This window comes from Cajanus cajan, chromosome 4 (assembly GCF_000230855.2).
Source record: "Cajanus cajan strain Asha chromosome 4, NIPB_CcT2T_4, whole genome shotgun sequence".
Lineage (NCBI taxonomy): Eukaryota > Viridiplantae > Streptophyta > Magnoliopsida > Fabales > Fabaceae > Cajanus > Cajanus cajan.
The window spans coordinates 9,349,051-9,360,915 of record NC_138520.1 but is presented as its reverse complement, the minus strand read 5'-3'; the positions used below and the strand labels follow the sequence as shown (position 1 = coordinate 9,360,915).

The 11,865-nt window shown below is 35.8% G+C and overlaps 1 protein-coding gene across 1 annotated transcript; it reads right to left on the bottom strand.

The window, feature by feature from the left end:
- Positions 1-8,414: 8,414 nt before the first annotated feature.
- Positions 8,415-11,145, bottom strand: LOC109801733 (uncharacterized). Its single transcript, XM_020362848.3, has 3 exons — positions 10,064-11,145; positions 9,399-9,848; positions 8,415-9,039 (listed from the first exon to the last, which is right to left on the bottom strand). Exons 1-3 carry the CDS (start codon positions 10,470-10,472, stop codon positions 8,798-8,800), a joined length of 1,101 nt encoding a protein of 366 aa, XP_020218437.1. The 5' UTR covers positions 10,473-11,145; the 3' UTR covers positions 8,415-8,797.
- Positions 11,146-11,865: the final 720 nt, after the last annotated feature.

Genomic DNA, 11,865 nt, shown 5'->3' with positions numbered 1-11,865 from the left:
GGGCCTACTGGGGGTTGGGAGTTGCGTGAAGAAGTGCTCAACGGGCTGTTCCCTCGTGGCCCATCAACATTTGAGAGTGGAGAATCAAGTTTGAGACACGTGACAGCGGGTGGGAGGGTGAGGCAAGAGTTACTAGTAGATGGGCTTAACGAACATATACCCTCAGGCTTGTTGCCAACCATGGGTGATGAAAACGGTGTAGGAAGGACTGGGGTCGTGACACACCAATTGAGTAGGGGCCCGCAACAGGTTCAGGGCAACATCAAGCACGTGAATCTCTCTAAGTTGCACAGTAATTTGGCCGTCAATAATCAGGATATTTGTAATGGCAGCCTTGATAATGCTGAGAAAACAAGTCAACCAGAGGCATGCGTTGCGGCGAATAATCATATTGGAGCCAGCCAGACTGTGAAAACACAAGTGGAAACATCACTTATGGGCGAGTCAAAATCTAATCTCTCAACATCACACAGTGTACTGAACAAAACACAGAAGGAGAGTGTAGAGGTGCGGAAGGAGGAGGAGATTCGCCCACACAATGAAGCACGATCCAAGGACCATCATCGCAACATGAAAGCGGCAAGGAGCAAAGTGAGGTATGCAGTATCTTCACTTTGTAATTCTATTTCTGATGGGGGTATAAACAATTGCAATAGGCTATTTTGGATGAAGAACGATGTTGTGGAGGCCAAAAGGATTTGGGAGATTGGGAAACAAATTGGTATCTCGTTCAATGGCGAGGAAGAACAGATTATCAAAACATTGATGGATTTAGAGGTTAGAGATCAAAAAGAGAGACAAGAACTAATAAATCAAACTATGAGGGGGAATCTAGATGGTAATCCATGAAGCTAATATCTTTTAATGTCAGGGGATTAGGGGGCAAGGTTAAGTGGAGGGTTATTAGGAAAATGATAGTAGAAGAAGATGCTCAAATTGTGTGTCTACAAGAAACAAAAAAGGAAGAAATTACTGAAAGATTGTGCAAAAAACTATGGGGTGACGGACAATGTGAGTGGAGAGCTGTGCCAGCGATTAATGCTGCTGGTGGACTGTTATGTATTTGGAAAGTAGACAAATTTCACGTAAGTCAGCAATTTGAAGGTGTATCTTATCTTGGCTTGGAGGGGGTGTGGAAGGAAAATGGGCTAAGGTTGATTATTGTCAATGTCTACGCGCCGTGTCAAAGAGTTGCACGAATGGGTGTTTGGGATGAGATAACGGTCAAAAGAAGACTTAGTTCAGTTAACCTTTGGTGTGTGGTTGGAGACTTTAATAGTATAAGGTGTGAAGAAGAGAGAGTGAGTACGTCAGGGATAAGGTGTAGTCAGTCAGATATGCGTGCCTTTAATGAGTTCATTGAGAATATGGAAGTGGAGGATCTACCGATTGTAGGGAGGAGGTTTTCATGGTACAAGCCGAACTGTACAGTGAGGAGTAGACTAGACAGAATTCTGGTGTCTAGGGAATGGTTGCTAGCATGGCCGGGTAGTACGCAAATGATCATGGACAGGTGCATTTCGGACCATTGCCCGATTAAACTTCAAGTTTCAAACTCGGATTGGGGACCGAAACCTTTCCGTTCACTTGATCACTGGTTTCATGACCCCTCTTTCAAGAAATTTGTTGTTGATACATGGCAGGAGATGTCCATTCATGGTTGGGGGGCTTATGTATTGAAAGAGAAGTTTAAAATTCTCAAAGGAAAGTTAAGAGAATGGAATTATAACAAGTTTCAGGATCCGATGTCGTCACAAAAAAGGATTGTGAATATGCTAAGTAGGCTGGATAAGAAGGAAGAGGAATCAAGTCTGACTGAAGCTGAATGGTCAAATCGAGTTGAACTTCAAAATCAGTTCTGGGAGGTGGCTATTAGAAACGAATCGATTCTAGCCCAAAAATCTAGGGTCTGTTGGCTAAAAGAGGGAGACATGAACACAAAGTTTTTTCACTTAATGATCAACTGGAGAAGAAGAAAGAATGAACTGAAGGGACTATACATAAATGGGGTGTGGTCAGATGAACCCAAGGTGGTCAAAGCCCATGTAAAAGACTTTTTTCAACAAAGATTCCAAGAACAGCCTCAACCTAGACCTGCGTTGGATGGTGTACGATTCAAGGTCTTAACCTCAGAACAAAATGAATTGCTTATTGCTCCTTTCACTGAAGTGGAGATTCGGTCTGCAGTATGGGAATGTGGTAGCTCAAAGTGCCCTGGCCCAGACGGTTTCAATTTTAGATTCATAAAAGAATTTTGGGGTACTTTGGGTGGGGATATTTGTCGCTTTATGAGAGAATTCCATAACAAGGGAAGATTACCTAGGGGAACAAATTCGGCATTCATCACTCTAATTCCTAAGAGAGATGATCCTCGGTGTCTTAGTGATTACAGGCCTATTTCTCTGGTAGGTTGTATGTACAAGATCTTGTCCAAGGTGCTTGCAAATAGATTGAAGCGTGTCTTGCCTAGTGTTATTGACGAGAGGCAAAGTGCCTTTATTGGGGGTAGGAATATCCTTCACAGCGCATTGGTTGTAAACGAAGTTCTGGACGAGGCTAAGAGATTGAATAAGCCGACCCTATTTTTTAAGGTGGATTACGAAAAGGCGTATGATTCTGTGTGTTGGACCTATCTTCTGTATATGCTAAGACGTCTTGGTTTCAATAACCTATGGGTTAGTTGGATCAGTGAATGCCTCATGTCATCCAGAGTGTCTGTGCTTGTGAACGGAAGCCCTTCAGAGGAATTCGGTCCCAAAAGGGGGCTTAGACAAGGTGATCCACTGTCCCCGTTCCTTTTCACAGTGGTAGCGGAAGGGTTAACGGGACTGATGAGGGAAGCTGTGAGTCAAAATAGTTTTTGTGGTGTGAAGGTTGGATCTCAACAGGTTCCTATCAGTATGATCCAATACGCTGATGATACCATGTTTATTGGTGAGGCAAACTTACAGAATGTAATGGCAACTAAAAGCATGATGAGATGCTTCGAGATGGTTTCGGGTTTGAAAGTCAACTTTTGTAAGAGCAAGTTTGAAGCCATGGGAATTGATTCTGGATTGGCGGAAGGTTATGCTCACTTATTGAATTGTACACTTCTATCCTTTCCTTTTACATACCTCGGGATTCCCATTGGCGCAAATCCAAGAAAGAAAGAGACGTGGAGGCCCATTGTTATCAAAATTCAGAAAAAGTTGTCCGCATGGAAAGGCAAGGTCCTATCAATGGCTGGTAGAGCGTGCTTATTGAATTCAGTATTAACCTCGCTACCACTATTATTTCTCTCTTTCTTCAGAATGCCGTCTAGTGTCAGCAAAGAAATCGTTAGTCTACAAAGAAACTTTTTATGGGGTTGTAAGGAAGATCAACGTAAAATTTGCTGGATAAGCTGGGATAGGGTGACTTTGCCAAAGAAGATGGGGGGATTAGGAGTCAAAAATATTACCAGGTTTAATATGGCTTTGTTAGCCAAGTGGAGGTGGTCTCTTTTTCACCAAAACGATTCTCTATGGGCCAGAGTATTATATTCGAGATATGGTGGTGGGACAAATCTTTGTGCTCAAAGTAGTTCCCGAAGAGATTCCATATGGTGGAGGGATCTACTTATGGTATGTGGTGGACTAGAACAAGACAATTGGTTTGAAAGGAAGATTAAGTGGAGAATTGGATCAGGAGCAAGAGCTAGATTTTGGCTAGATAATTGGACAGGCCCAATCTGTCTAGCAAGTGTTTTTCCGAGGCTATTCACTATTTATGAACAACAAAATCATTTTATTCAGGATATGGGCTCTTGGACAGACAGTAGTTGGGTATGGCAGCTGCAATGGAGAAGGGAAAGGTTCGAATGGGAGATACAGTTGGAGCAGCAATTAATGCAACAACTTCTGGAGTGTAGTCCTAGGGCGGAGCAGGTTGACTCATGGTGGTGGTTGGGTGAACCGTCTGGAACTTATACAGTCAGGTCTGCATATAGTGCCATCACCTCTGAAGTTGTGGTAGGATCCAATAATGGTGCACCTAACATTATTTGGTCCATCCCGGCACCACCAAAAGTTAAAATTTTTGCTTGGAGAATGATGAGTAGGGGCCTCCCGACGGTGGATAATCTGGCTAGCAGGAGTATTACCATATCAGATAATGATGCACTATGTGTATTTTGTAAGCAAGATATTGAAACTGATTATCATTTGTTCTGCACCTGCTTGGTGGTTGACAAAGTATGGAAGGTATGTCTGTCTTGGATTAATTGTCCTACTCCACTCCCTAGGTGCATTTTGGAGCAATTCAACTTCATTCCTGGACCGATTTACCAAAATGTACAAGTTGAATATTGGCGTACCGTGTGGCTGGTCACTACTTGGACAGTGTGGAGGACAAGGAACCTATGCAGGTTCAATGATAACAGCTTCTGTTTTGATAGTCTGGTGAAAGAGATTCTGCTTCACAGTTGGAGGTGGTTGTCATCCTTCACAAAGACTTTCCGGTATACTTTTTCACAATGGTGCAGCAATCCTGGTCTATGCTTATGTAGATTAGGGGCTTGATGTGTTAGTGTAGGTGGAAGACAGCTACGATGGGAGTGGGGTTTATAATAGAGCAGTAGTAAAGGGTTGTGAAGGGGTTACTTCTTTTCTATTTTTTTCTATTCACGGAACTGATGTTTGGTTCTATATGTACACTTTTCTGTTTATCTTTTTGGTACCACTGGTACCTTTTCAATGAAATTTTTCTTAGCTGTTCAAAAAAAAAAAACTACAATTTCATTCTTTTTAGTTAGGGTATAGTGTTTTGTGTTATTGTTGTGCATCGAGAGGTTCCGACACATACATGTCTCAACATTTGTAAGATATTGTCCATTTTTTTGCCTAAACTTTCATGATTTTACTTTTAATCATTATCCAAAAGACCTTTCTTCAATAAAGACACTTGTGTGTATATATAAATTCATGGGTATCCTCTTTTTTTAACAATGTAAGACTTTGATTGTATCTCAACACTCGTCATCATCTTATCGTTGTCAATAAAACTACAAATAGAAGAGGAGCACTTTACCCGCAATTTGAGGTTGCCATGAGAGAGTTTGAGAGACACAAGTGAAATTGAGAGACAAAGAGAAAAAAGGGAAAAACAAGTATAAATACTTATAAATAAATAAATATAATAATCTGACCCTTTTTCAAATACTTATATATCTAACCCTTTATTTAAATAGTTACATATCTAATGGTGCAAAATAATTTTCCCATAGTAGGAGATATTGCAAGAACTCCCACCCTAGCAAGCACTTTCTTTGGAATCAAAGTAACAAAAGAAGAATTTCCTCCTTCAAGGATCATCTCGTTGATGTGGGAATCCTCCAAGACTTTTATGATTTTAGGTTTTAAAGTGTTTCAAAAAGATTTAATAAACTCGAAATTGTATCCTTTGTGACATAAGCTTTTACTACCTTATAGCTAGTAGTATTGTTATTCTAAGATCATCATTTACTGTGAGGAGAGGATAACTCATTTTTTTATGGACACTATAAAAAATGTTACATATAATAACATATAAAAAAAAAGTCATTACTCATTATAGATACAATATATAGGTATAAATTTATTTGGTATATATTAAACACTATTTTAATGTTGATTTTGAATAAAATTTAATAACATATATTGTATGTTATTATAATTCATCACTACATTTTTTAACAATTATGAGAATATAATTATAAGTAAAAATAATTTTTAGCAACAACTACTAATGCAAAAAAAACACTTACCAATATAGGATATGTTACTATAAAAGACCATTTTTTATAGTGGGATATACGTGAAGTTTATCATGTTTTTTGTTTTGTTGGTATGTGGCTTCACTCTAGTTTGAAAGCATTTATTTTTAATCGTTAGTCATACAAATTTTTTTATATCCATTCATCAAAATTTCAATGATAATATTAAGATTCGAATGTAAGATCATGTACATATTATTCTAACTCACACTATTAGATCAACCCCCATCACTAATGTCCCATTTCAGAATTATTTTTTCTCTAAAAACCTTTAATTTTAGCTAAGGTGATGCGCTGCTCAATAAATTTTTAATATAAAACTAATCTATGTAACAATGCTTTTATTTTCAAAATTTTATTAAAATTTAATGTAGTTTTATTGTTATTTATTTAATGAATATAAATTTAAAATATAAATATTTAAAGATTAAAAAATATGAAAAGTAAAAAAAACGAAAGAATGGGATGAATAAATAAATAAATTTATATTTTAAATGAATTTTTTAAATAAAATATAAAATATTGTCTGAAAACATAATAAAAATATAGTTTATTATATAAATAGATTGAGAATAACGGTAATGTTCGTATCAGAAAATGTGGGTAAAATGGGCCCGTCGTACATGGAGAAATTTCGCAGCCCACAATTTCATTTCTTTACAAATATTATCATGAATAATAGTTTTTCTTGGACGTAATACTAAATTATCAATTCATCACAATTAATTAGAACGAATGGTCTTCAATTTAAAATATAAAAATATTAAAAACATAAGAAAATAATTTCAAAATATAAGATGAGATTTGAGACCAAAAAATATATAAAATGACAGTTTAAATAGTTTGAATTAAGTTTTGATAACGGAAAAAGAACTGCAAAATAAAAGGACATTTTGAAAATAATTAATTCCTCCTATCCTTATTATAAAGTACTTTTAACAGAATCACGTGAATCAACATTGGTAATTATGTAAGTTAATTTTATTGGATTTATAAAATAAAATTATGATTTATCAATTTTATCCTTCTTACTATTAAATTTTTATGAGGTAAAGATATTATTCATATTAAAGTTTATACACCAATACCAACAATAAAGATAAATATCAATTTGGGAAAGTTTAAAAAATATCGAAAATCACATATCCTTACAATCTTTAATAAGGAAAAATAAAGAAAAATAATAATTTAATATTTTCTAGAAACTATAAAATGTCTTATAAAAAAGACAAAAAAAAATTAATTATGCCTTATAATAAGGATGGGAAAGAGTAATATTTAAGATTTTCTAAAAATATATAAAAGTAAGAATCAATTAATGATAAATTTGTGTTAGAAACAAAAATAGATTATATTATAATGTTTATTGTTTAGGGATGATGACTCAAAGAATGTATCAAATAATTGAGTTATTTTCATTTGTCAAAACTTAAGCCGATGGAGCCACTAGAATCGATTTGGTACTATAAAGTTAAAATGCACATTTATTAAGTTTTAACTCTTTATTATCATCATTGTAATTAAGAAAAATACTTAAGCCGAAGGATTATTTAAGTAAATTAGTTCCATTGGAAACACATGGCAACACGAAGTTTTGCACTTAACAAAAAGAAACAAGCCCAACAACCTTTTGCTCCACTCCAAAAATGGCCCAACAAATGGACTCTTTGGAGTCACAATAGTGGCCCAAATATCTATACAAATGATTTTGAATTCTTGATAAATCACAAAACATATCCATATCACATCACAGAGAATTACTTCCTGCATTCATATTTCAAAATGAGTGTTCAGGAACATGTAAGATGGACATATAAATTGACTCAACAATCATGATGAACTCTTGTATCACGTTTTTCATGATATGTAGGGAATGCTTATATCACGGGTCCACTCTGCCACAACTAAAACCAAACAAGACTCAAGACAAATTTAATTTTATTATCCAAAATGACGCTTCACCCAAAAATAATGTCCCTTAACATAAAATAGATAAACAATTTTTTACCTTGAAAATGAGTAAACAAGAAGTCAATGGTTAATTTAAACTTTTATTGTTGAATTTTTAAATAATTATTTTATGATTAATTTCTACCATAAATTTTAACTGGTACATAATATCAGAAGCTCTGTACTTGCAGTACTAATGATGCATGGAAAATAAACTAGTGTTGCTAACATTGTCTCTTAAATTTTCTCACCCACCAAAAGGCAGAACTCCAATATCACGTTGTCGTAGAAAACGATACGACGAGAGGACTGTTTCCACTCCCTCACCAGATTCTTGGTACTTGACATAATCTCTCCTTTATTTCTCTTCAAAAACCAGTTGGTACCACTTTCACCTTTTGGGCCAAACCACTAGTTTATATAAATATAGTTCGTTTAACTTATATAAACACAGATATGACACACATTTAATTTTTGCCATTTCCCATTTTCGGTATTTACTAGCTTACAATAGAGTTTTCACAATCCAACATGTGTGTATAAATAAACAGTTGTATTGCTTAGAAGAGTTGAAGGTGCATGTGAAATGTGGTCAAACAAACACAATGCCAAACAAGAAAGCACAAAACCCAAAGGCAGGGTGCAGCAAATTCAAAAGAGGTGGGTTAATTGATGGAAAGAGGATTCCAAGTCATGAAACTTTGGCTTCTGATTAACAAAGTGCCAAAAGTAGCACAGGATGATAACATAACAAGGCCCTGCTTCTGCTGTTGCAGGAACAGTCCAAAACCAAGGGTTTGAATATTATTATACTTTTTTTGAATCTCATAACTACTCTCATAAGAGACCCTCTCTACCTACTTATGTCTCTCTTTTTTTTCATTTTTTTTTTCTTCTTCCCTCTATTTATTCTCCCTTTTACTTTTTGCCTTTTATGGAACCAACTGTACACAAGGGAATGCACTACATACAGCAAACCCTTTTTTTCCATCCACCAACACTCTCCCTTTCCTAACCCCTCACCTCAGTTCAGCCTTTTCGTTTCATTCAGTGAAGATTTTATCAGCAATTCAGCTAAGTAGCCCCTACTCCAAGAAAATCAATGAATGGCATGTTAATCTTATCACCCACAGTTTCACTCTCCTCAGAAATTGAAAGATTGGACCTATAGGTCGCAACTGACTCAGATACTGATACTTCTGAGTTTGCATCTGAAAAATTGGACTGGTCCACACCCATCACCTTTCCCACAGCTTCACCTTTCCAAGCACCAAAAAATTTGTTAAAACTCACATCCCCACCTTCTCTAGATTGTCCTGCAATCCCACACAACACACATTAAGTAACATATATATCAATGCAAACAATCAGAAACTGTTATGTATCATAATCAATATTTTGTTGATTTTTACAAGGGCAAAAACTTAAGTTTAGGAGCATAGTTGCCGCTTGTGTTATTCTTGGATCAGAATTGGAGTTTTTCATTAATAATATGCGTAAATACGTACTAATTGAAGAAGAATAACACCAACAACACCTATAATCCTGTACTTAAGTTTTATCTGTTCGCAATAACAACTTTAAAAGTTATTCATGATGTATAAATTGTAACATAGGACATAAATTCAAATAATAAATGTGACACTTAATGGGGGAGGACCAAGCAAGCATGTACCCATTAATGATCCAAAGGGTTGGTGATTCTGAGCTGGTCCCAGTTGATCAAAGAGGCCAAAAGGAGTTAGTTTGGCTGAAGAGGGAGTGAGGGAGGGGTTAGTGCAAGTTGAGGCAGATTCATCAATGGTACTTGAGATGGTTGACTCACTGGCTGCATTGTTAGAGAGAGTCAAATTCAAATTACCCTTTGGAAGGGCTTCACTAATAGTGGGTTTTCTCCTTCTGTACACATTACTAGACTGCTCCCTCTGCCTCCTGGCCATGATCACATGCCAATGATTCTTCACAGCATTATCTGTCCTTCCAGGAAAGAGTCTAGCAATCATGGCCCATTTGTTGCCATACATTTTATGAGCAGCCAAAAGCCTCTCCTCTTCCTCCTCAGAAAAAGACCTTCTGTTGATCCTAGGATCTAGCTGATTAAACCACCTCAATCTGCAACTTTTCCCTGCAATCATAATATTTTTTAAAAAAGAATAAATAAATAACATGCAGCCTTAGATTCCATACAATGACACCTCAATGAAAATCATCCTCATATATTTCTTTTCTTCTCCTAGACGTTCGATTTTGGAAATACTATTATATAAAAAAGCAAACTTTGAAGCAAATTAAGTGCAAAAAATGAATCTTTTTTTTTTTTCTGTTTGCCAATTAGATTACCTGATCTTCCTTCTAGATGCTCAGCAATCAAGTTCCAATTTTGAGGGCCATATTGAGCAACAAGGTCCTTAAGTTTTTCATCCTCAGCAGGCCTCCAGTGTCCTCTAGCACAAAGCTTGGTGTAGCCATTTTTCCCTGAGGCAGAGCCCTTAACTTCTTCCACTTCCTCTCCAAGCTTCAAACACAAGTTCTTGTTCTCAACACCCTCATCACTGATCACTCTCCTTGTCCCCATGCTCTCCTGGGGATGTTGAAACACTGAGGGGCTCAAAATCTGAAGACCCATCTCAGCCTTTGGCCCCATAGACAAAGGATGACCTTGGGAGGAACCCACAAAAAGAGAGGAAGGGAAGAAACCCATGTTCCCACTGAAAACTTCACCAACATTGCTGAAGTGATGCGAAGCCATGAAGACAAAAAAAAAAACAAAAAAGCAAAAGCAAAAACAGCCAAAAGGGTTCACAAAACAGGTTCCTTTCCCCCCCTAGGAACTAACTCAATGCCAGAAGCATAGGAAAAAAAACACAAAAAAAAAAAAGAGTAACTAGTGCATGATCTGATAAGTGAGAGGAGGAGAAAGAGAAAGGATTTAAAGAAGTTTGAAACACAAAAGAGAGAGAAGGGAAAAAGTTGAGGCCACAGGATTCTCTCTCACTCTCAGCATGGTGTGTGAAGAAAGAAATGAGATCAGGGGGTCCTTATTTTGAGACTGATAGCGCAATAAAGAAAGAGTTTTTTGGGGTTTCTCTCTCTAGGAAAAGTCCATGATGTGTGTGTGCAGTGCAGTGCAGTGCATGCAGTTCGAGAACCGCTCGTGTGGGTTGTCACTAATGCGTGGTGTTTGGGGTTGCTCTTCTTCTGCTATATCTCTGCACACACACACACACGCTCTCGGGCTCTGGGCTGAAAAAACCACCACAATCTCTTTGTCTCTTTGTGGCACCCCTTTTGCTTTTTTCAAAGGGAACGGAAATTATATGAATTCAAAGCCAACAAACAAAGTTAAAATCATCAATCTCCTCACCTGTACCTTCACGTCTTTCTACGATCTTTATTTCTATCTCTCTTCAACCATCTCCTCTTTAATCTTTTTCTCTTTTTTTTTTATATATTCCGCATTGGGTTCTTTCAGATTGTTTAATTACTGTTGTATTAATCAACTACTCTTGGAGTAACTGCTGGTATTAATTATGGATAATCAACTTGCCAGCTTTTAAAATTTTTTTGCCAAAACACCAGTTTTTGTTTAAGAACAATAGTCAAAATTAAGAAATAAAAAAAAAACATTGAATATGTTAAGAAAATTTAGTTTTAAATCATTGTCAAGTACTCGTTCTTTTTCTTTTTAATTGTGGGATTTTTATTTTAAAGTTTTGCTTTAATTTATTGTTCGTTTTCGATATTTAAGATAACATTAATTATTATTTTTATCGATTATAGAATTATTTCTTACCTAACTTGTAATTAATTTGTACATCGATTGATAACTAATATGTACTAGGTGGTCTTTAATTTAAGAAACAAATTATAATATATTTTAACTTATTTCTTATAAAAAGAACAAGAGGGGGTATTTATTGTTGAATAAAAATGAAAGAGAGAATAAAATCAAATCAAATTTTGAACATAAAAAATATCAAAATTATTGATTAAATTATACTTTTGATCCTCTACTTTTGATGATTTGTAATTTTAATCCTCTTATTTAAAATAACAACATTTAGACCCTTATTTTAGAAATAAAATATAGAATTTTGAGTCAATTATAAATTTGATATTTGTTAATCATTAAATTTTAACAT

Coding starts and splice junctions, on each gene's coding strand:
- LOC109801733 (XM_020362848.3), bottom strand. CDS start 10,472: ATGGCTTCGCATCACTTCAGCAATGTTGGTGAAGTTTTCAGTGGGAAC. Junction 9,849..10,063: donor GCATCTAGAAGGAAGATCAG/GTAATCTAATTG, acceptor TTATGATTGCAG/GGAAAAGTTGCAGATTGAGG. Junction 9,040..9,398: donor ACCCTTTGGATCATTAATGG/GTACATGCTTGC, acceptor GTGGGATTGCAG/GACAATCTAGAGAAGGTGGG.